The 23,318-nt window shown below is 44.6% G+C and overlaps 2 protein-coding genes across 2 annotated transcripts; one reads left to right on the forward strand and one right to left on the reverse strand.

Moving 5' to 3' along the window:
* Positions 1 to 1,450: 1,450 nt before the first annotated feature.
* On the reverse strand, positions 1,451 to 2,865 carry PPP1R3D (protein phosphatase 1 regulatory subunit 3D). The gene has a single exon (XM_082272623.1). It carries the CDS (start codon positions 2,767 to 2,769, stop codon positions 1,864 to 1,866), a length of 906 nt encoding a protein of 301 aa, XP_082128749.1. The 5' UTR covers positions 2,770 to 2,865; the 3' UTR covers positions 1,451 to 1,863.
* A 6,365-nt stretch (positions 2,866 to 9,230) lies between these two features.
* On the forward strand, positions 9,231 to 23,003 carry FAM217B (family with sequence similarity 217 member B). The gene is given in 7 exon segments (XM_082272934.1): positions 9,231 to 9,591; positions 11,963 to 12,070; positions 12,157 to 12,216; positions 12,403 to 12,473; positions 21,738 to 22,797; positions 22,799 to 22,859; positions 22,862 to 23,003. Coding segments are annotated over 7 exon segments (1,422 nt in total). The 5' UTR covers positions 9,231 to 9,558; the 3' UTR covers positions 22,891 to 23,003.
* Positions 23,004 to 23,318: the final 315 nt, after the last annotated feature.

Genomic DNA, 23,318 nt, shown 5'->3' on the forward strand with positions numbered 1-23,318 from the left:
TTCTGCAGCAGCAGGTACCGCGGGTGCCGGGCGGGGAAGGGAGGGGTTACGTCGTGACGTCACAACGTCATCGGCACGGGCCGGCATTGCGGAATTGTGATTGGTCAGAAGGCGGAGAGGGGAGGGGTCGGGGACGCACAGTCAGTCACAGTGACAGTGTAGTACTACTATGGAAGTGACTGAGTCACGAACAACAACAAATACCGTCCGCGGAATACGGAACAAAGTGCGTTCTGTATCAGTTTGATACGGAACAGCACTTGTCTGTGTAAAATACGGAAGACGATTCCGTATTTTACAGAACGGTTGGCAACCCTACCTGCAAGGCTTTACTGCTGGTTTCCCTTACAGAGAATGACGGCAGGATCCCTGGACAGGTAGGTGCCCTAATTATATTGCGGGATCCCTGGACAGGTAAGTGCCCGAATTATATCGTGGGATCCCTGGACAGGTAAGTGCCCTAATTATATCGTGGGATCCCTGGACAGGTAAGTGCCCTAATTATATCGTGGGATCCCTGGACAGGTAAGTGCCCTAATTATATTGCGGGATCCCTGGACAGGTAAGTGTCCTAATATTAAAGTCAAAGAAAGAAACAGAGCGCCTCTAAGTGCAGCAATTTATTATGGCTTAAAATCACTATGTAGTAACAACTCACTAGATGGAAGAGGAGTTTAGGCTTGTATACTCCGGTGGAACTCCTCTTCCATCTAGTGAGTTGTTACTACATAGTGATTTTAAGCCATAATAAATTGCTGCACTTAGAGGCGCTCTGTTTCTTTCTTTTACATGTACCCACAGCGGTGACTTCACTGGGTTTCTTGGAGCTAGCCCTTACAGCAGCAAGCACCACCAATTGCAATAATCTTTTACATCGTTTGGGACTTCATCTTTGAACTATATTCATGGACTTTACATACAGTCATTTACAGTCCATTGATTTGTCCCTCCCCTTATTACCCTAACTATGCCATGTATCGGTCACTATTTTGTATATAACCATCATTCCATCTAGCCTATACCAGAGTGCTTGCTCCCCTATTGTTTTTTGTCTAATATTAAAGTCAGCAGCTATAGTATTTGTGGCTGCTGACTTTGAATTTTTTTTTTTTCGGGGGGGGGGGGGGGGGCGGCTGGACCTTCTCTTAAAGCCGCTGAGTACAGCTTAGAAAATGTGTAGTGTTGGTATAAATGAACCTATGAACCTTCAAGTGTTTGCCTCAACTTTTGCAATGCTATAATGCCTTTGCTTATGGTCAAAAAAAAGCTTTGAAGCAATGTTTAGTAACTTTTTGCTCGCTTTACATCTCCACAGTTGTTAACGTCGGTGTCCCAAATACCCCTAGTATGTAGCCTAAAGAAAGATTTAAGCTGGCCATACATTATGCAATACTCTTGTACAATTCTATATATTATATTATTATATATACATATAATATGAGGTCAAACCTAAACACTTCCAATTAGTATGCAGCCAGGCAGACCGTTGCCCTACATAGTTGAATGTAAATCAAAAGGAAATTGAATAAGAATATTGTATAATGTATGGTCAGACTGCCACATACAAAAGATAACACATTTCAGCAAATCACTCTTCATTTCTCTTTTGTATGACTTCCCAGTGAAGTCATTGTGTTACAGATGATTCATGAAAACATCAACATTACTTTTGTGGAAACATGCATGCTTAACAAAAAAAATGCCCTTTCATCCAGCTTCAGTATATCTATTACAATTGTTTACCTTTGCAAATTAAGCACTGCGTGTTCTAGTACACATGTACAAACCTGAAACCACTAGAAAAGCATAGTCATGTTTTCCAATGAAACATCAAGATCCAAAAAGCTCAGAATCATAAACTGATCAAATAAAGTGGATCCAGCTTTGCTCACTGTCCTTTGGCATTTTCAGTGTGTGGCGTCTTGATGTAAATGTATAGTTTCTTCCCTGATTGTTATCCCAGAATTCCTTACCATCAACCTCGTATTTTATAGCAAACTGAATGGCCGTGCAGATTTGTGTGAGGAAAGGCGGTAATGTGATTGTAAAGGCAAATATATCCAAGTTCAGAATACCAGTATTGTCATTCTTTTGCCAAACTGCAGGAACGTCAGAATGGGTTTTCCAGTTGGTGAACGAATATCTGACTGTAACTGTCTTTTCAAAGGCCAAATTCAAAACTCGAATGGTGCCAGAAATGCCCGACTCTTCTGAACTAGTGACATGCTCCAAGCAGACACAGTATTGCCTCAGACGGTCCAGGAAATCATCGCAGTCCTCTGGCTGTTTGAAGTCGGGCTCCAGATATTGGAGAGACACTTCCAAATCCTGGCTGCAGCACAAGTCAGAGTTGATAGAGAGTCGTAAGAGAACATGAAGAGGAATAGATGGGTTATCCCCGGCATTGAACACTTTTACCTCTGCCAGCTCCAAACCAAGCGAATCTGCAAATCTGACTTTGTTGCACTGAGGGCGACACTTGGCAGCTGTTTTCCTTTCTGGAGAGCTTGGTAGAGATTTTGCTCTACGTCGTCGTATAATCGAATGCAATTCGGGGTCACAGCTTTTGCCCAAAGTATTCTGTGTCCTTAAGAGGTCACGGGGCCTCCACTGCTCTTTGTTTGTTCTTGTTCCTTGGCCACCAAAACCTTCTGCCAATTGCACATTGTTGTAAAGGTCATTGATATAACTTAAGCTGCGAGGGATGCCAAGTTCACTTTGTTTGTTGCAGCCTCGAGACATTATAAAAGGGTGTATTTTGTTAGACATGGCAATGTAAGGGTTACAGAGTCAATCGATGGCTTCTGGTTCTACATAGTGCAATTAATCCAGTTTCTGTTTTCCTCGGTGCACTAGTGTCTGGCAGATAGAAAGCTGCATCTTATACGTGGGCTACGTTTAAAAGGGATTTTTCACACAAAAGGCCAAATAATCCCAAATTTGTAGCAGTGCGTGAAATCCAACCCACCTTTATTCCAATTCCGGGTTTAGAAACAGCAGCAGTCCGTGCACAGTGCACACCCCTTCACTGGGAGGCACTTGCAGCGACAGCTGACCTTATAGATATACTCCCAGCTTCCCCTACTGGCAGAAAGCTCCACTAGAGGACTCTGTGTATTGTTCTGCAGTCTGTAGGCGTAGGCTTGCAGCTTGTATACAAATGGAATGTCACTCTATGTGTCTGACAGTGTCTTTGCTTTCTGAGCAGCAGCAAATGGGTGGGGGTTTTGTCTGCTCTTAACAGTCAATTGTCCTTTTGGTGATTGGACTATTGCTTCATCTGTCCCAGTATATTAGCCCAGCCTCTGTAGCCTTAGAAACCGTCTTCACACTGTTGAAAGAAGGAAGATCTCTGAATAATCATGGTCTGTCTAGATCTGAGTGGTTAATTCTAAGTGTGCGAATCATGTAGTCTGTTTTTTTTTTTTCCCCTCTAATGAATATTAATTTTTTTCAGCCTGTTTCACTTCCATGTGAAGAACAAAGCTGTAATGAATCAGATGGATGGGAATTTAATCCAAATCATGTACATTCTGGCTGCACCTGTATGCTACAAATCACATTTTAATATGCTAAAGCAGTGGATCTTAACCTTGTTGGAGGTACTGAACCCCACTAGTTTCATATGCGCATTCACCGAACCCTTCTTAATTGGAAAAATAAAATATGTTTTTTTTAAATTCAAAACATGGGTATATATTTAGGACGGTATATTTTTATACATAGGTGTACAAAATGAACAAAACCATTAAAGAACAAAACCATTGCATTAATACTGAGCACTGACGATTTTTATTAATACTGAGCACTGACCATTTGCATTAATACTGAGCACTTTCCATTTGCATTAATACTGAGCACTTTCCATTTGCATTAATACTGAGCACTTTCCATTTGCATTAATACTGAGCACTGCCCATTTGCATTAATTCTGAGCACTTGCCATTTGCATTAATACTGAGCACTTCCCATTTGCATTAATACTGAGCACTGCCCATTTGCATTAATACTGAGCACTGCCCATTTGCATTAATACTGAGCACTGCCCATTTGCATTAATACTGAGCGCTGACCATTTGCATTAATACTGAGCACTTCACATTTGCATTAATACTGAGCGCTGACCATTTGCATTAATACTGAGCACTGACCATTTGCATTAATACTGAGCACTGACCATTTGCATTAATACTGAGCACTGACCATTTGCATTACCAACCAACTAACCAAAAAAAAAAAGGCTCTCCTAACTTAAAAAAAAAAATGCTATACTAATACTGCACACTCACTCACTGTGTATAACTGTTATACACAGTGGGTGAGTGCCTTTTTAGTAAAACAGTTCTCTGCAGAGAACACCACCACATCTACCTACCTTAGTCCTCCTGACTCTGGGCTGACTTAGTAGTGCGTGGACTGTGGGCGGCCTGCTCTGGCATGGGTCTGGTGCCAGACTCACTCAGTGAGCCACCACTCACTAAGCCCCCGTTCACACTGGGGCGACCTGTCAGGCGACCTGGTCGCCTTCCATAGAGAAGCTGCGGACCCGTTCTAATAGAACAGACACAAGTCGCTCCGACTTAGAAAAAGGGTCCGGAGCTTCTTTGGGGCGACCCGGAGCGACCTGCATAGACTTCAATGTTATGAAGTCCGTGCCGGCTGCTCAGAGGTCGCGGTGCGAGCAGCGCGCCGCGACCTATGAGGTCGCCCGGCAAAGTAGCGTTGCCCCAGTGTGAACGGGGCCTAAGCCTCCTCCTAGGCCTAGGAGTTGGACCTCTCTCCCCTCTAGTCTCCGAGTCCCCACTCTCACTCCGCTCATTCTGTCCTTGTCCTCGCTGTCAGCGCACAGTGTGTCAGTGTCATATGACATGTGAATCACTCCGCCAGGTCCGGGCTCTGTACTGTGGGGATGTTGTGTGTTTCCATGACGACGGTGCGGGAGCGGAAGGACACGCCTCGAAATTGGAGAAATAGTCACTGACAGCGAAGTGGTACTAGCGGAGGGTGTGTTTGTCATCACGAATCACATGAGTCCTCCGCCGAACCCACGATACCGACTCACCGAACCCCTGGGGTTCGATCAAACCCAGGTTAAGAACCACTGTGCTAAAGTCTGCTAATGCATAGATAAAAGCAAGATTAGTGCAATGTTTTGCCTTTATACCAATGGCCCTCTGATTTACTGAACCAGTAGCTATAATAAGAAAAATAAAGTAAAAACAATAACAGTAAAGTAAAAAAAAAATCTCCCTCTGAAAAAAAATTTTTATTTCTTATCAGCACTGTGGTGCTGAGTGGCTGGACTGTTTACCATATGACGCGGAGTGGATCTGTCATTTTACTTTAAAGTATAACTAAAGGCAAAACTTTTTTTTTTTTCTGCTCTCTTTGACTCTGTTAGGGAGATTTCCCCTTTATATTGGCCATGCTTACTGTTATCACCAAGAGTGAAAGTAAAAGAAAATCCGAAATTTTAGATTGTCACTAGAACAGGAATAGAGGGGAAATCTTCCAATGGGGACTCTGGTGACAACAAGGTATACTCTCACTTTGGAAGGACTTCTTCCCACTTCCTGTTGCGGCTATGGCACTGGAAGCAAAGGGAAATCTCCCCAACTGACCGGGTTTATAACACTCCCTAGCTCTGTCTTAAATGACAAAAAAAAGGTTCGCCATTTAAATTAGGAAAATATTTGTTCCTAAACTAATTTTTATTCTTCCTCTTCTGGTCTGTTACAATCAGCTAGGGTTGCTAAACTGTTCAGACCTGGAATAACACAATGACACTGCAGGTAGCTAGCACTCATACCTAGCAGCACTAGGGTGCTCTATTCAGTTCCAGGATGAGACACTTCCTGCATGGGGCTTGTGTGTTCTCCTTGTATTGCATAATCTATATCTGGGGTATCCTGGTTTTCTCTTAAAACCCTTAGGGCTCGATTTACACTCAACTCCAACACACATTAACCGCTTGCCGACCGTATGCTGTGTATATACAGTATCTCACAAAAGTGAGTACACCCCTCAAATTTTTGTAAATATTTTATTATATCTTTTCATGTTACAACACTGAAGAAATGACACTTTGATACAATGTAGTGAGTGTACAGCTTGTATAACAGTGTAAAGGGGGGTGGGGGGGGGGGGTCAGCCTGTCAGTACTCAGACCATATGCCACACACTGCATCAAATTGGTCTGCATGGCTGTCATCCCAGGACAAAGCCTCTTCTAAAGATGATCCACAAAAAAGCACACAAACAGTTTGCTGAAGACAAGCAGACTAAGGACATGGATTACTAGAACCATGTCCTGTGGTCTGATGAGACCAAGATACATTTATTTGCTTCAGATCTTGTCCAGCGTGTATGGCGGCAACCAGGTGAGGAGTACAAAGACAAGTGTGTCTTGCCTACAGTCAAGCATGGTGGTGGGAGTGTTATGGTCTGACACTGGGGAGCTACAATTTATTGAGGGAACCATGAATGCCAACATGTACTGTGACATACTGAAGCAGAGCATAATCCCCCCCCCCCCATCCCTTCGCAGACTGAGCCACGGAGGTATTCCAACATAACGACCCCAAACACACCTCCAAGACAACCACTGCCTTGCTAAAGAAGTTGAGGGTAAGGGTGATGGACTGGCCAAGCATCTCCAGACCTAAACCCTATTGAGCATCTGTGGGACATCCTCAAACTGAAGGTGGAGGAGCGCAAGGTCTCTAACATCCACCAGCTTCGTGATGCCGTCGTGTGGAAGAGCACTCCAGTGGCAAACTGTGAAGCTCTGGTGAACTCCATGCCCCAGAGGGTTAAGGCAGTGCTGGAAAATAATGGTGGCCACACAAAATATTGATACTTTGGCCCAATTTGGACATTTCCACTTAGGAGTGTACTCACTTTTGTTGCCAGTGGTTTAGACATTAATGGCTGTGTGTTGAGTTATTTTGAGGGGACAGCAAATTTACACTGTTATACAAGCTGTACACTCACTACTTTACATTGTAGCAAAGTGTCATTTCTTCAGTGTTGTCACATGAAAAGATATAAAAAAAATATTTTTAAAAAATGTGAGGGGTGTACTCACTTTTGTGAAATGCTGTATATGGCGGCAAGGCGGCTCCCCTGTGCAGAATCGCGTACCTGTACGTGATTTTGCACCTCCAAGTCTGGGGCACACACGCGCTTTGCCGGCAACCCGCTTCCGCTGTGATTGATTACAGTGGGAGCCAATCAGCGGGTCCAGGAGACCCGATGTCCACCGGGACCCACCATTTGTTCCCAAGAGAAGTAGAGTGGCGGTTTGCAAGGCAAACAAGGCAGATTGTCGTTCTGTGAGAAGGGGAGGTAGTGATCCTGTGTTTCTGCTAAGCAGGAACATGGATCTCTGCTTTCTCACAGTACAAGCACCCCCCTCACGGTTAGAAAGCACTCCCTAAGAACACATTTAACCATTTTATTGCCCCTGATGTTTACCCCTTCCCTGACAGTCTCATTAGTACAGTTTCCGGCTACACGCCCTTTGCAACGTCACTTCCGGTAGCGGTGGAACGCACGCCGGAGCCAAGCCCCGCTGCGCACCGTCATCCTAGAGGATCTACCAACTTGTATCCAATATTGCCTGGTTTTGTCTTACCAAATGTGAGTTTTATTCTTTGGAATATATCTGCTCTGCTCTTGTCCGGACCCCGCTCACCTTCCTGCTGCTCCACTCTGCACACCAGGGGATGGTTAGTTGCAGTATGATTTGGAATTGGATGTCTAAAAAGCTTAAATTAGGTATTCTGGTCAGGTGTCCACAAACCTTTACCAATTCAGGCAGTCCCCGAGTTAAGGACAGCTTGTACTTACGAACGGAGGGAGAAACAGGAAGACTCAATGATAACTCTTCCTAGAAGTAGAATTTCTAGCTTTTAACAGTGTAGGAATCACCGATTCAGACATCCCTCTATCCTTCAACACCTGGCTTTAAATAGCCAGGCGGTCACTTTGCCTGCACGCGGCAAGCGGTTAAAAAAGCGTGTCCAATGCAACATTTTGAAGAACGTGTAAACAAGCCCTTAGGGTAAATTCACACTATACTGTATATGGTAACAGACATTTACTGCATGGCAAAACATCAGTTGCCGCAGGGGCGGTTGTTTCTTATGTGTCCCATTCACACTGCAATGCAGCCTATGGCATGCTGCGATAAAATGTTGACATGCTGTGTTTTATCGCAGCACACCATGCTGAATCGTACAGCAACGCATTGCACTGCTGTACTTTTGCGTTAATGAAATGTACATTGTGTACACTTTAAATAAAAAAAGGGGGGGGGAGCTGTGTGATGCGTTGAATCACGCACCACACTGCCCCCTACCATAGCCGACAACAGGGAGCTGTTGCAGCGGTAAAGCACTACGGCAGCTGTCTTTTGTGTGGGAATTCGGTCTTACTGATTAACTTGCTTCCACCAAAAATGACACCTGTGTCTGTCTCTCTGTCTATGGCAGAACCATTAGGCCCCTTTCACACTGTCCGTTCCGTCAACGGAGTCCGTTCTGCTCAGCGGGGATCGATCCACTGATCCCACTGAGCAGGCGGATGACAGCTCTATCTCCGCTCTGTGTGCAGAGACGGAGCTGTCAGATCCCCGCTCTCCTCTATGGGGAGATCGGATGAGAACGGACCGCCTGTCCATTCTCATCCGATCCCATCCGATCAGCCAGACGAATGTAAAATAGGGTTTCCATCCGTACGGATTTCACGGACAGGATCGGATAGCAGCGGGTGTCAGCGGAGACATTCGGCGCTCCATAGGGATGCATGGAGCATCCGATTCGGTCCGCCTGAAAAACTGACAGGCGGATCGGATCACCTGTGTGAAAGGGGCCTTAGACTGTGATCTCTCCTGAAGATACAGAATGAGGTGCATGTTTATATGTACCCCTTTAAAGCAATTATAAAAAATAAATAATAATAATAAATAATTTATTTTAAAAAAATCAGGTATATTCTGCTAAGTGCAGTTTTTAAACCCCCTCTATTCCTTATTTAATATTAACATCCATACAAGGAACATTACATGTTTACTAAAACATTTAATGGTAAAGTAAAGAGTTAAGAGCTGCATGGACATCTCTCTAACGTTTTATAGCTATTTAAAGCAGCTGCCTGACTTTCGCTTGGGACTTGATATGTAATGTGTTGGTTTAGGTATGCACATACAATACTGCAGCAATATCTGTATTATGCTAGATCTTACCCACAATCCTTTGCACTTCAGTGTCAGCCCTGTTTCTTTGAGGTTGAAAGGGAGGAGCTGTGGGCTGTGCTCACCTCACATCAAGCATTTCACCCGTCACATCAAAACAAATAGTGCCAGAGGAACTGTGCATAACGGAAAAGAGAAGGGACATGGAGCGTGTTTATTGTGTCATGGAGTGCAAGGACAGGTGTCTTATTTAGGCACCATGAAGGGTTTAAGCAGATGTACCGTCATTTAATTTTAGCTTACACTCACACTCCTGCCAAATCTGGGATGGGACCTGTAGTCCAGGATTGTCACATTCTAGAATGAAAAGGAACAGACTGCAGAGACATGGTAATGTAAGGAAATACTTTCTGCTAATCTCCTTCTCTGTAATGCACAGCATTTATCCCTGATATTGTTATATCTGCAGGGAAGAAACATACTAAGAATCAGTGACAGGGGAGAACCTTATGCAGTATTTTGATGCAGTATTCTGTCATTCATTTTAATATTTCTGATATATATTATACAATTTATATTACTGTATGTTTGTTTTCATTACATTTACCAATACAAGTTCTGTTTACATTTTTGTGGTATTTTTTTGTTTATTTGTGTGCAGAAGCCAGTTTTGCATTTAGCATTTTCCTAGAAAAGGATGTGTTCTTTTGTACTGTGTTGGGAGTACTCGCTGTTTTCTAAGAATGATTATAATAAACCAGTATGCATTAAGATTTGATATGATACCCATTAAATGTCTCAGTCTGAGATCTGTAACCAACCGTAGGGCCTACCGGGCATCATAAGCTCATGCCCATGGTCATGATTCTATAGACTTCAGCTGTATTTTTTATATAAATGACTCCTGGGGGTTTACCCAGCCTTGAAGTAATTTCTAAAGTAAAAATTATGCAAAGAAGCATCACAAACATTTTACATTTTAATCCAAAACCAATACTGGACTGTGGTAATGTTATAAACTAACATTGGTGCAGCAAAGCTGGCACCATAAGGAGCAAAGGCATAACTTTATTGCATGTGTATGCAAGAGTTAGAGTATTGCTAGAGCCACAAAGTTCTTATGTAGGAGGTTTGTTTTGAAGTCGTTGAGCAGTGTATGAAAAAAAGGGTCTATTCTCTGACTTACAGAAAATCAAATTTGCAAAAAGCTTTGGTATTACTTTGGCGGTGTTCCTTGGAGACTGCACACAACATAAAGCAAGGCTGTGACATTTTAGGGTGATAACTGTGCAGCAATGTACATGTATAATGTTAATGGCTACAGATTCACTTTATAGGGATTGTCCACTTTGAGAAGTGAAAAACTATTGTCAATAAAAACAGTCTGGAGAATTTAACCACTTAAGCCCCGGAAGATTTTACCCCCTTCCTGACCAGGGGGTTTTTTGCGATTTTTTACTGCGTGACTTTAACGGACAATTGCGCGGTCGTGCGACGCTGTACCTAAACTAATTTGATGTCCTTTTTTTCCCACAAACAGAGCTTTCTTTTGGTGGTATTTGATCACCTGTGCGATTTTTTTGATCATGCGCTATAAACAAAAAAAGAGCGACAATTTTGCAAAAATAACAATATTTTCACTTTTTTATATGAAATTCCCCCAAAAAAATGTAAAAATCAAAATTTTTTTAACATTTTCGGCCAATTTGTTTTATGCTACATATGTTTGGTAAAAAAAATAGCAAAAAGCGTATTTTGATTGGTTTGCGCAAAAGTCATCACGTTTACTAACAAAGGGAAAGATTTTTGTCATTTTTGGTGTTTTTTTTTTTAACGAGTAATGGCGTCGATCTGCGATTTTTTTTTTCTTTTGCGGCGGACAGATCGGACCATTGACTGACATTTTTGACACTTTTGGGGTTACCAGTGACATTACTACAGTAATCAGTGCGATACATATGCACTGTTACTGTAAAAATTACACTGGCAGGGAAGGGGACAGGGAGGGATGGGTTAAGTGTGTCCTAGGGGCGTGTTTCTAACTGTGATTGGACATGGCTACTAGTGTAAAAACAGAGATCAACGGTCCTACATAGTATTACACAGGGAAGAATGACAGGCGGCTTGTTTACATTAGCCGCCTGCATGTCTCCCTTCCCGGCGAGCGATCGCGAGTGACCGGCGGACATCGGGTCCGACGGTCACACGCACTGACTTGTTAGGGAACGAGCCAGGGCGGGGGCGCGCTCGCCTGCTATTGGCTCACAAGCCAGTGACAGGCTAGTGACATACCGGTACGTCACTTTGCCTGGCCGGGGCTGACCGCCGCAGAATATGTACTTGCGGCGGTCGGCAAGTGGTTAAAATGGCTCTGACGCCACTTTTCTGTCAGCATTTCCCTTAAGAACTACCTGTGCCTAATTCAGGCAAGCATGTGCAGGAAACTGGCGGTAATTAAAGCAGTATTAAACCCAAAACCAAAAATTGTATTATATTGCAGTTTACCAATCATTAGATGTATTGTCTCTTTGAGTTTTCTTTTTTTGTTTTTTTTTTGGACAGAGTGGACCATGCCTGTGCTAGGAATCTGTCATGTATGTGACAGCTTGCCCAACAGGGCTGCATCCTCTGCCTCATAAACAGAAGGGCCAGGCATACAGCAAATGTTATTAACAAAATATGAGCAATACATGTGTTAACTGCATGCAGTTTTTCAGCATGATACGATAACCACTGAACCCCTGAAGAACTCTCAATTTCCTTTAGTCACAGAAGAGATCCCGGTCTGTCAGATCCAAGACAGAAGAACTGCAAAAATGCAGTCTCGTAAAGAATCCTGTGAGAAAATCACAAACATTCAGCAATGCACAGAAGGTACAGTTCTGGTCTTTTTATTGCTTGTTGCGTCTGAATTGATTTTTTCTTAAAAGAATTGAAAAAATTATGTTTTAATCTTTTAGTTAGTCCAGCCTTCAACTTTGCAGTATACAACAGAAGGAAATCTCAGTGCTAATAAATTGGTAGGTAATGCTGCATACACTTTCTTTGGGTCATACATTTTAGTTACCAGTTGACTGTTGCACACATTTCATTGCATGTTTTGTTTCACTGGTTGAGGCAGCGCTTTTTTCATAATGGATTTATTTTGATTGTGCAGCAGGACATACATTTTATGTTGTAATAATACATTGTTTTACTTTTCTTAGGTGTCCCAGCCACCACTAAAACATTCCTTGAATGAGAAAAGTTACCCTGATAATCCTCAGCAACCAATAAGGTAGATTTGTTACAGTTAATCTCTCCCTCCCGGTGTCTCATGTCCTGTTACTTCACTGTTGACCGCACAGCAATGAGGCTTTTATTACCTATTTCATATTATATTTATGAAAGACAGGCTATGAAGCAATTTGTTTCAGCAGTTTATATATTGTAACTGGAGATTTGTTTCTTCAGACTATGCTACATTACAACCCTGGTGCAGTGGCCCATGACAATAATGTCTTAAATGAATTGGTACTTTCTGTAGTGTGAAAAATGATGAACAGGTATAACAATGTAAAACTGCAAAAGGAACCATGACATTTATTCCCTCTTTCATCATTACCAATTGCATATAGTGTTAGTGTGAAAAAAGACCTCAGTTCTCCATGTTTACTGTAGCAGCCAATAGAAAGGCCTGTCTAGCAGGAGTAATGGATGCTTTTTTTCTTATTTATGGTTATAATCCCCTGTCAGGTTCTTTACTGTCATCTGTGTCTCATGGGGGAGATTTACTTTCACTTCCTGTCCCATAGCCAAAAAGTGAGATAAAATCCCTGCAAAATAGGGTAATTCCTTGAGACCCCTTGGGCCACCAAAACTTCCCCATTGGAAGATATCCCCACTATTTTTGTTTTGGGGACAACCCAAAATGTGGTATTTCTCAATCGTTCATCGACAGACGCAGCTCCATATCTTCTTAGACCATTGGGTTATGCTCCTCCCATCAGGAATAGGACACTAGGCAGGAAAAAGCTTTACCATGCCTATGGGGGCAGTCCCTGCAGGCATAACCCTACACACTCTGCTACAGCCTCTAGTTTGTTTCTGCCTAGTTTAGGAATAGGACCTAGTTCCCTACTGAAACTTCGGTCTTAGCTATTAATAGGGAAATTTGTTATTTTGTGATTTTTTATTTTCACTAGCCAGCTGTGGTTTCGGACTGGATATTATAGATCCCTTAGGTCTCCCGGCTTGGCCAGCGAGCATTAGCAGAACTAGTCCAGAACTAGGCCTTGCCACGACAGAGCCCAGATGGTTGGGGACGAGCCTGCAAGTGGACAAGTCTTGCTGGGATGCGATCGACCTGGAACACCCTGAATTGCAGCGTACCCCCTGGCTGGCAGAACCCCCTACCCCGGGTGGGAGGTGGACTGTTCAGAGTGGTGCCCAGTTGGTACCGTGGTATGTTGAGTAATACTGTCCCCCCCAATCCTCTGGTGGTCTAAGGGATATTAGGTCTACCCCCTCCAAGTCTTTTCCCCTACCCATAGCAGGTCCTGGTTTGGTAACTTTTTCTGGGGTCCCCTGTAGGTTTTCCTCACCCACTCTGTTTTCAGATTGTATTGAATTGGGACTAGGTATACCGCTAAGTTATATAAATGGCCGCCGCAGACGCATCCACCCTGAGAGGTCGGTGTCTTCTCATTCTGAGGGCGAAGAGGACATGTCCTCATCAGCCCCCGCGCGGGAATGCGCATTGGTGGAAGCACTTATAGTTTCAGTGCGGGGAAACTTTAAAAATGGCAGATGAGTCTACAGCGCCAGGTTCACAGGGTTTTGGCTCCCGAAACACCTTGCCCGGAGCTTTTTGACAATACTGTCAATGAACAATGGCGGCGCAGCAAGCACATGCTAGTGGTGCCCGAGCGCTTTAAATACCCTTATTCTTTTGTAGATGCAGTTTCCACTAGGTGGACCATGCCACCGAAGGTGGATCACCCAGTTTCCAGGCTGAATAAGTCTACTGTGGTTCCAGTGGAAGAATGCCCGGCTTTTGCGGACCCTGTGGACAGACTAGTGGGGTCTCTGTCCGGCCATCTACACGTGCTAGCGGGTTCCATATTGAAACCAATAGTTGTGAATGTTCCGGTGTCACAGACGGTTACTGAATGGGTGAAGTAACTTAAAGGTACCTTGGCAGCTGAGCAGCTCCCCCCAGCGGTGCTTGAACTAATGGACCAGGTGGCTCAAGCCCTGGTGTTCATGTGTGATGCATCCATGGATGCGGCTCCCCCTAGTGACCAGAGTGTTGGCAGATGGGATTGCGATTAGACGCATGGTGTGGTTAAAAAGTCTGTCTGCGGACCAGGCTTCCAAAAAGGTTTCGACGGATATCCCCTTTATGGGGGAGAGATTGTTTGGATCCTTTCTGGATGAGTTGATCAAAGGCCTTATGGGTGGGAAGAGTACTCTTCTTCCTCAAGCCTCTAAGGGCAAGGCGCCACGTCATAAGCGGCTTTTTCATACCTCCGGGTCGCAAGCAAAAGAAAAGCCGTTCAGGTCTTATGTGAGTTCCAAGAAGCCATGGTCAGGAAAATCCAAAGAGCGGCCGGTCCGGATCTGCTGACAAATCCTTGTCTGCATAAAAAGGTGCCCTCATCCACTTCTGGGGTGGGCGGATGTCTTTGCTTCTTTCCGAAACCTTGGACTTCCTTAAGGACAAATGGGTTTCACGAACTGATCCATTCAGGGTACAAGATCGAATTCCCGGTCTCGTCCATCGGACAGATTCTTCCTGTCCAATCTGTGCCTATCTCCAGACCGGTTAAGGTATCTACGGGAGGTGGTACTAGATCTGCTGTTGCAAGGGGTGCTTGTGCCAGTTCCCTCTCAGGAAAGCTTTCAAGGGTTTTTTTCAAACCTGTTTACTGTGCCCAGAAAAGACGGCAAAGTGCGTCCAATTCTTGATCGCAAGCCTCTGAACTGCTTCGTGCTTGTACAGAGGTTTCGCATGGGATTAATTTGGACGGTAGTGGCGTCACTACACCAGGGAGACTTTTTGGCCTTCATAGATATCAAGGATGCATATCTACACATCCCTATCTACGCTGGAAATCAGAGGTTTCTTCGCTTTGCCGTAGCAGAAGAGCATTATCAATTTGTGGCGCTACCCTTTAGTCTCGCTTCCGCCCCCAGGTTGTTTACCAAGTACTGGCCCCCGATGTTGGCATTGCTGTGACAATGGGGGATTGCGGTACTGGGGTATCTGGACGATTTCTTATTGAGAGCAGACTCTCATGCAACCCTGATGAGCAACCTGACGATCACAGTCAGCTCCCTGCACGAGTTCGGATGGAACATCAATTTTTAAGAAATCCGCCCTAAAACCTTCCTTGAGACTGGATTATCTGGGCCTGACTCTGGATTCAGCTTTGGCGAGGGTCTTTCTTACCCCAGACAAGCTGCAAAAGTTGCAGTTGGCGATCCGGTTGTTGTTGGCGAACAATCTGTCCTCTCTGTGAACTTGCATGCGGGCCTTGGGTCTGATGGTATCAACCTTTGAGGCAGTTCTGTTTGCTCAATTCTATACGAGACCTTTACAAAGAGAGATTCTTGTCAAATGGAACAAATGTCAAATGGAACAACGATCCAAAGTCCTTGGACACTTTGATTCGGTTGAGCCACAACACAAGATCTGCTCTGTTATGTTAGCTTTATTCTCCAGCACTATGCCAGGGCAAGTCCTTTCTCCTGTTGTTTTGGACAGTGGTAACCACTGTCTTCTAAACACTGCTTGCAACAAAATCAGAGGCTGTAGCGGAGTGTGTGGTGTTATGCCTGCAGGGACAGACCCCATAGGCGTGGTAAAGCATTTTCCTGCCTAGTGTCCTATTCCTGATGAGAGGAGCATAATCCAATGGCCTAAGAAGATATAGAACTGTGTCTGTCGAAGAACTTCAGAGAAAAGGATTTTACGGTAAGTACAAAAATCCAGTTTTACTTTCACTTTCAATTATAGTGGTACACATAACAAATAGGGTGAATCTATCTAATGGGGGCACAGACAGCAATAAAAACCAAATAAGTGTTCTGAACCATCCCCACTCTGTCCAAAACTAAAAAAAGTTTTGCCTTTATTTATACTTTAGGCGGAATTCACACTATTTGTGGAGCGGGTCACAGCAGGGGGCCCGGTGATTCGCTGTTTCAGAATTTTTGCCTGAAACGGAGCCAAAGACTCACAGGACCCTTCTGCAGTGCGCACTGCAGCCTCTCCGGAGATGTGAACCGGCTCCTTTGAGAGCAGGTCACTCTCTCCTGTCATGCGAATTGGATGCAGGGAAACATGGATCCAATTTGCATAAGTGTGAACCCAGCCTTAAAGTAAACTTAAACCTTAGGCTGTCTATACATGGTGCAAATTTCTTTCCTGCAACCATGGGTTTCAGGAAAGTAATTTGCACGATTCACCTATAAACACAGACAGTGCTGACAGGGAAATCCCTTCCCGCCGAGCAATTTTACTCTCCCTTATGGGGGGGTTGAGCCATCCCCGCCAGGATAGAACAGTGATTATTGCCAGTGGCTATAGTAGCTGCTAGCGATAATCACAAGAAGATCCTGCGGGCTGGTTGTACCCAAGTTGATTGATCAGTCAACTTGGTACATTCAGCCTGCCCATTCACTGTTCGCATCTTTACCAGTTCCTGCTGAACTGGCCGAGATTCAAACCGTGTATGGCTGGCCTTAAGAGCTAATTCACACCAGATGCTACATTACAACACAGAGGCTGGTTCGCGTTACAGTCCGGCCAGATCACTGCAGTGCTGATGCACTGATTTGGGCGTATTGCAATGTTCACTTTTCTCTATCGTTCACTGATGGACACTTCTTCACGGCTGACTTCTTCACAGATGGGTTTGTTGCCGCTACCTTCAGGAGCTGGACGCTAGTGCAACTTAAACTAAAAATCCCACCTAAGGGGCAGCCCTCTGGTGTTGGCCAACCCGACATCTGCAACCCAGAATTCATTTTATGCCTAGTGTCTGAAGGAGTATGAACAAGAGCTCTCTAGCTCTCAAATCTTTTTGCTTTATTTGTTTTTTCAATTTTTCGTCAGATTGTATGTTCAGTTAACTGTGGTGTTGTCCACCCAGCATCACCAATGAGCGCAACCCAGTATAAGGGGTTCAGCTGCGACAGCTCTATGTTTACAGAGCAACCATCAGGGGCTTGCACCTTTTGATTAATGCATACAATGGTTGGACCAGGCTCTTCTGCTGCTGCTCCAAACATCGGCTGACCACACCCAGATCAGCAAAGATTTAAAGGTGCTTCATCCCCCCTACCTGGATCCCTTCATAGAGAACTACAAGTACAACTACAAGATTGGGTGCTTTGGTCTACCCTAACTGGGAGATAGTGAGCTGAGACACAGAATCTGTCTCTCCTTCTGCAGCCTCACAGCACATGAGCTGTGCTGCAGCTTTTCCTTCTTCGCTTTCTCCTCACAGGAAATTGACAGGGCACAGTGGAGGGGGTGGGTCCAAAGGGGGTGGACCCTGGGCTCCATTTTGTTACCTCTCCCATGCTCTTTTCCCTATCAGCTGGGGCAGGCAGGGGGCGGCTCCTTCTTCGATCACTGCTTCAGGGGCCATCTTGGCCTCATGTGAACACAGGCAGGTCACTGCATCGCTGATCCTCCAGGCTCAGAGCTGCACTTTGCAGCAGAGGACACAGCTGTCTGAGGGTATTTTCTCTAAATACAGCAGCACTGATAAGTGGCCATCGCCAGCAGCAGGTGCCAGTCCATTGGAGTGGTGAATGTTCCTTTTGGGGTTTGCCCCCATCTGCTACCACGTGCCAGCATGGCCAAGTCACTGCAGGTGGACGGCTATAAGACGGCAGGGACCCCCAAGAGCAGGGAACCCATCACTGCATGGGGGCTTCTCCTGGGTGGACCCCCTGTGTTTAGCCTTTCAGAATCCCCCAATCTTGGAGGCATCTGCTCCCACATCGGGGCCTTCCTTAACCCTCTCCAGTGATATGGGGGGTTTTGTGTCTCATATGGAAAGGGCCTTAGCGCATAGGCTTATAATAAAGTGTCAGCGTCTAACAAGTTGGATACAGAGTTGCCTCAGTCCTCACCTCCAGGGTCCCCAGCGAACTCCTCGATTAGTGAAGGTGAATTGCCAGTGGTGAAGTTGCCACACGCAAGATGGTTTCTCATCTCATTACAGTGGTCAGGGAAACTCTGAAAATAGATTCCCAACCCCCTGTCTATGGACTCTCAGGTTCCTTATGGAACTTACAAACGGATGAGATCAGCCATTTCTGTATAATACCTTTTCTTAACCACTTAAGCCCCGGAAGATTTTACCCCCTTCCTGACCAGGGCCTATTTTGCGATTCGGCACTGTGTGAATTTAACGGACAATTGCGCGGTCGTGCGACGCTGTACCCAAACTAATTTGACGTCCTTTTTTTTCCACAAACAGAGCTTTCTTTTGGTGGTATTTGATCACCTGTGCGATTTTTTGATCATGCGCTATAAACAAAAAAAGAGCGTCAATTTTGCAAAGATAACAATATTTTTCACATTTTTTATATGAAATTCCCCAAAAAAAAAATTTAAAAATCAAAATTTTTTAACATTTTCGGCCAATTTGTTTTATGCTACATATGTTTGGTAAAAAAAAAATCGCAAAAAGCGTATTTTGATTGGTTTGCGCAAAAGTTATCGCGTTTACTAACAAAGGGAAAGATTTTTGTCATTTTTGTTGTTGTTTTTTTTTACGCGTAATGGCGGCGATCTGGGATTTTTTTGAGGTACTGCGACATTGCGGCGGAGAGATCGGACCCTTGACTGACATTTTTGACACTTTTGGGGTTACCAGTGACATTTCTACATTAATCAGTGCTATACATATGCACTGTTACTGTAAAATTACACTGGCAGTGAAGGGGTTAACTTTTTTTTGAGAGGGAGGGGTTATGTGTGTCCCTAGGGGCGTGATTCTAACTGTGATTGGCTGTGGCTTGAGCTGTATGAACAGTGATCAACGGTCCTACATAGTAGAACCGTTTGATCACCATTCATACACAGGGGAGAATGACAGGCGGCTTGTTTACATTAGCCGCCTGCCTTTCTCCCTCTGCGCCGACGATCGCCGAGTGACCGGCGGACATCGGGTCCGCCGGTCACACGTACGGGGGTCCGTGACCACTCGGGAGCGGGAGCGCGCCTCCGGGGGCGCGCACTCGCTCCCTAGACCCTCACAGGCTAGCGACGTATTACTACGTCGCTCTGCCCTGTGAGGGGCTGACCGCCGCAGTAAATAGTCGTGCGGCGGTCGGCAAGTGGTTAAAGTCTCATTTACAAACCATGGGTGCACCCAGCCAAGCCATTCTCCTTACCTATGCAGTTTTTGGTAGACACCTGTTGAACTCTTCCCTGGGTGACATCATTAAAAATATCAAATAATAGGCAAGTAAGCTTAAGGACTCTCATCACAAGGCGGGTGCATTGTTTTCTGCTCATATGCGTAATTTTCGTGGCCAGGGCTCCTCCTCCAAGGACAAGGCCAACAAATGTTCTTGGCAGAACAAGAACCTCAAGTCGGCAGAAAAACCCACTTCTGCATGAAGGTGCACACACACCAATATCTCAAGGTGGCAGGAAGCCTTCTTTTGTTTGCGGATCTCTGGCTTTCTCACATTTTGAACAGATGGGTTTTGGAGGTTGTTTCTTCTGCCTACAAGATAAAATTTCAGTCGTTGCTGCCAGATTGGCCCAAAAGTCTTTCCTGAAGGTGCACAATTGTTGCATGCAGTCAGTACACTCAGTTGTAGCCTCCTTACACCAAGGGAAACGTCTGGCCTCGAATAACATCAAAGAAGCCTATCTTCACATCCCCATTTGCCACTGCTATCAGAGGTTCCTTCAGTTCGCCGTGGGGAACTGCACTACCAGTTTGTAGTTCTTCCTTTTGACCTGGCTCTGTGGGTCTTCACCAAGGTCCTTGCTCCTGTATTGGCCTTTGCGTTTGCAGATGATCTCAATTGTGGAGTACCAGGATGATCTACTACTGAGAACCCAATCAGCATCAGACTTGGAGCACAACTTATATATCAAGATCAAAACCCTGAAGGCTCTTACGTGGGTCCTCAATCTGCATAAGTCGATCCTGATTCCGTCCCTGCGCCTGGAATACCTGGTACTCCTGCTAGACATGTCGGGGGGTCAGGGTCTTTGTCCCCCAAGAGAAACTCTAGAAGTGGCAGCTTCTCCTCCTTCACCTCATGTCCTTGCAAATGGCACCCATTCCGTTTTGAATGTGAATTTTAGGCCTCATGGTGGCTTCTTTCGAAGAAATTCTCTATGCCTAATATCACACCGACTTCTGCAGCAGGAGATCTTAACCAAGTGGAACAGAGATCCAGGGTCCCCAACCTTACCATTTGTCTGTCTCGTCCAACCAAAGCATTACTTCTTTGGTGGATTCGCTCCCCTCCTCTGGGGAAGTCATTCCCCTCAGGTTGGTATGATCACCACCACTGATGCCAGCGTCTTCGGGGGGCGGGGGGGGGGGGGCTGTCTCTTTCTCTCATTGGACAGCAGTTCTTGATGGTTACCTGATTCAAGTGTAATCAGACAATACCACTCAATGGCTTACATCAACCACCAGGGTGGTTGCTAAGAGCTCTGCTGTGGCCCTGGAAGTGTCGCTGATTTTCGATTCGGTGGAGTGTCATGTTGCGGCCCTATCTGCAGTGCACATTCCAGGCATGGACAACTGGGAGGAGGACTATCTCATTCGCCAGTGTCTGGATTGGGTTTTTCCTGAACAGTCAATGCCGCCAGCAACACTGATCAGTGTGTTCTAACAACAGGGAAGTCTCCACATTGGCAGAACACAATATCACAGCGGGAGTGATTCCCCCATCGACCTCAAATGCGTGGATGGGGGAATCAGGTCATTTTTTTTTGGTCAACCCGCTGAAAAAAAATTGTGTGGCCATGTTTAGGCAGCAAGTTGCAGAGGGAACCACTGCTGTCTGTGGGTGGGCAGTGCCCTCTGTACAGTGGTCTGACATGCAACACACTAAGTTACCTCTAGAGCTAGGCAATCTTCAGGGAGCATGAGCTTTGCTTACACACAGATATTGCCACTTCTCTCTGCTGCCTGCCTTTCTAGTCTAAAAGTTTTAAGGTTTTTAGAATTGTATATCTTAAACCCTAACTTCAGTCCCACAGGATTTGTTTTAGATAGAATAAAGCTTTATGGCCCGGGCTTTTACTGCTGTCTGTATCCATTAGGGAGAATTTCCCCTCATTTCTTGTCTCGGTTGGCCCCTGTGGATCAGGACAGAAATTATAGGGAGAATCTTTACCCAATGGGTAAACACAAAAGAAAAAATACCTAGAGATTCTTTTTATTTTATCCAAAACTAAAAACAATATGGTTGGTGCTGGGCTTTAAAGAACAGATTGCAGTTGCAGACTGAATAAACTTAATGTGTTTAGATTATTGTGCATTGCTGTATTTTTTTTCCACAGGGCACAAAGTAAAAGTAAAGTGCAAAAAAAGGAGTCATTTCTGGAATGTAATCGCAGTGAACAGTTTCTTACTGATGGCTCAGTTCTATATAATGGATTACATGATCATAACAAAGGTTCAGGCATTAACATGCTGAAACCTGGTTATTTAAATGCACAACGTATATCATATCCCATCTGTGACAAGTCATCCAACAAAAATGTGATCTGCTTTCCACATGAAAAGGAATCTATGGAAAAACTATTTTTGGACTTGGAATTGGTTAAGCTCACAAAAGAAGACGAGGATAGTGCCAGTGACCTTTCCGATTCAGAACGACTTCCCATCCCACCCTCCCCTCTTTCACCTCCAGAGCTCAATCTACGTGCTGAAGAGATCAGTCCTGGGTACTTTAGTCATTACTTACAACCCACAGGCAAAGATTATGACTATCCGGATTTTCTTCCTCCTCCTTACAACTCGTGGAACCTTAGTGATGTCTCTGAATTTCTAAACAAGGAAGGAAAAAACTCACTGCAAGCCACACCGTCAGGGTTTTTAGACCGATATGTTGACCGTCTTCTTCAGCTTGAATGGTTGCAGTTGCAAACTGTCCAGGCCGAAAAAGCAAAAATGACTAAATCCAGGCCTCAAACTGCACCCGGTTTTTGCCGAAATGGAAAATTTTTAGGCAAGAGTAAGTCTTGGCACAGTCCATCAACCAGCAAACCAAATTCCAATCAGGATAATGAGTTTAAAATGACTTGTGCACAAGAGAAAAGTTCCAACAGAAAATGTGCACATCGTGAGAACTGTGAACTAACATGTACTCGTAAAAGCCCCTCAAAAGCTCCGGGATCAGGGGATGTACCCACATCTGTATTTAAACAGACTCTGGATGTGAAAGTTGGCACAAAGAAAAAATCTGCACTAAATTTCCAGCAAACTAAAGACCCATCATCTGGAGGTAGTTCAAAGATGCACAGTACTGGCAACCTTAGACCTCAGAAGCAGAGTGCTCTCTCTAACTATTCACTATGTACTCCAAAGCAGGCAAAGTCATGTAAATTGAAAAAAAATTAATTGTCAACCAGCAACTCTGTTGGATTCAGATTACAGCATTGCAAAAACAAATGGAAACCCAGTCACTCACCTTCCTATAAAATTAAGTGAAAAAATACACATAAATATACTAGTGTCAGATATGAGTGGAGTGCCTGCTGACAGCACAGGTCTGATAAGTGTTATTTTCAGATTGATAAGGAACAATTATAGTTCTGCTGGGTTTGCCTAAAGGCCCGTACACACGATAAGAAAATCTGAAGGGAAAATTCATCCGACGACCGATCTGCCGATTTTCGGATTGTTAGTATGGTGCTTTCGACAGCCAACTCCGACTTTTCGGCTGACAAAATCCTGATGTGCAGGCTATAAAATTTTTGTTGTCCGTAATACAACGTCCGATTTTCGTCTCATTAGTACAGATTTCGACAGAAAAAAATCTTAAGAGCAAGACTAGGCATGCTCAGAGAGGAAAGAACACATACAAAGCAATCCAACACATGACATCACTTCTGAAGTAGAATTCTGTCGTACGGGAA

This window comes from Pelophylax lessonae (assembly GCF_965119305.1).
Source record: "Pelophylax lessonae genome assembly, chromosome: 11".
NCBI lineage: Eukaryota > Metazoa > Chordata > Amphibia > Anura > Ranidae > Pelophylax > Pelophylax lessonae.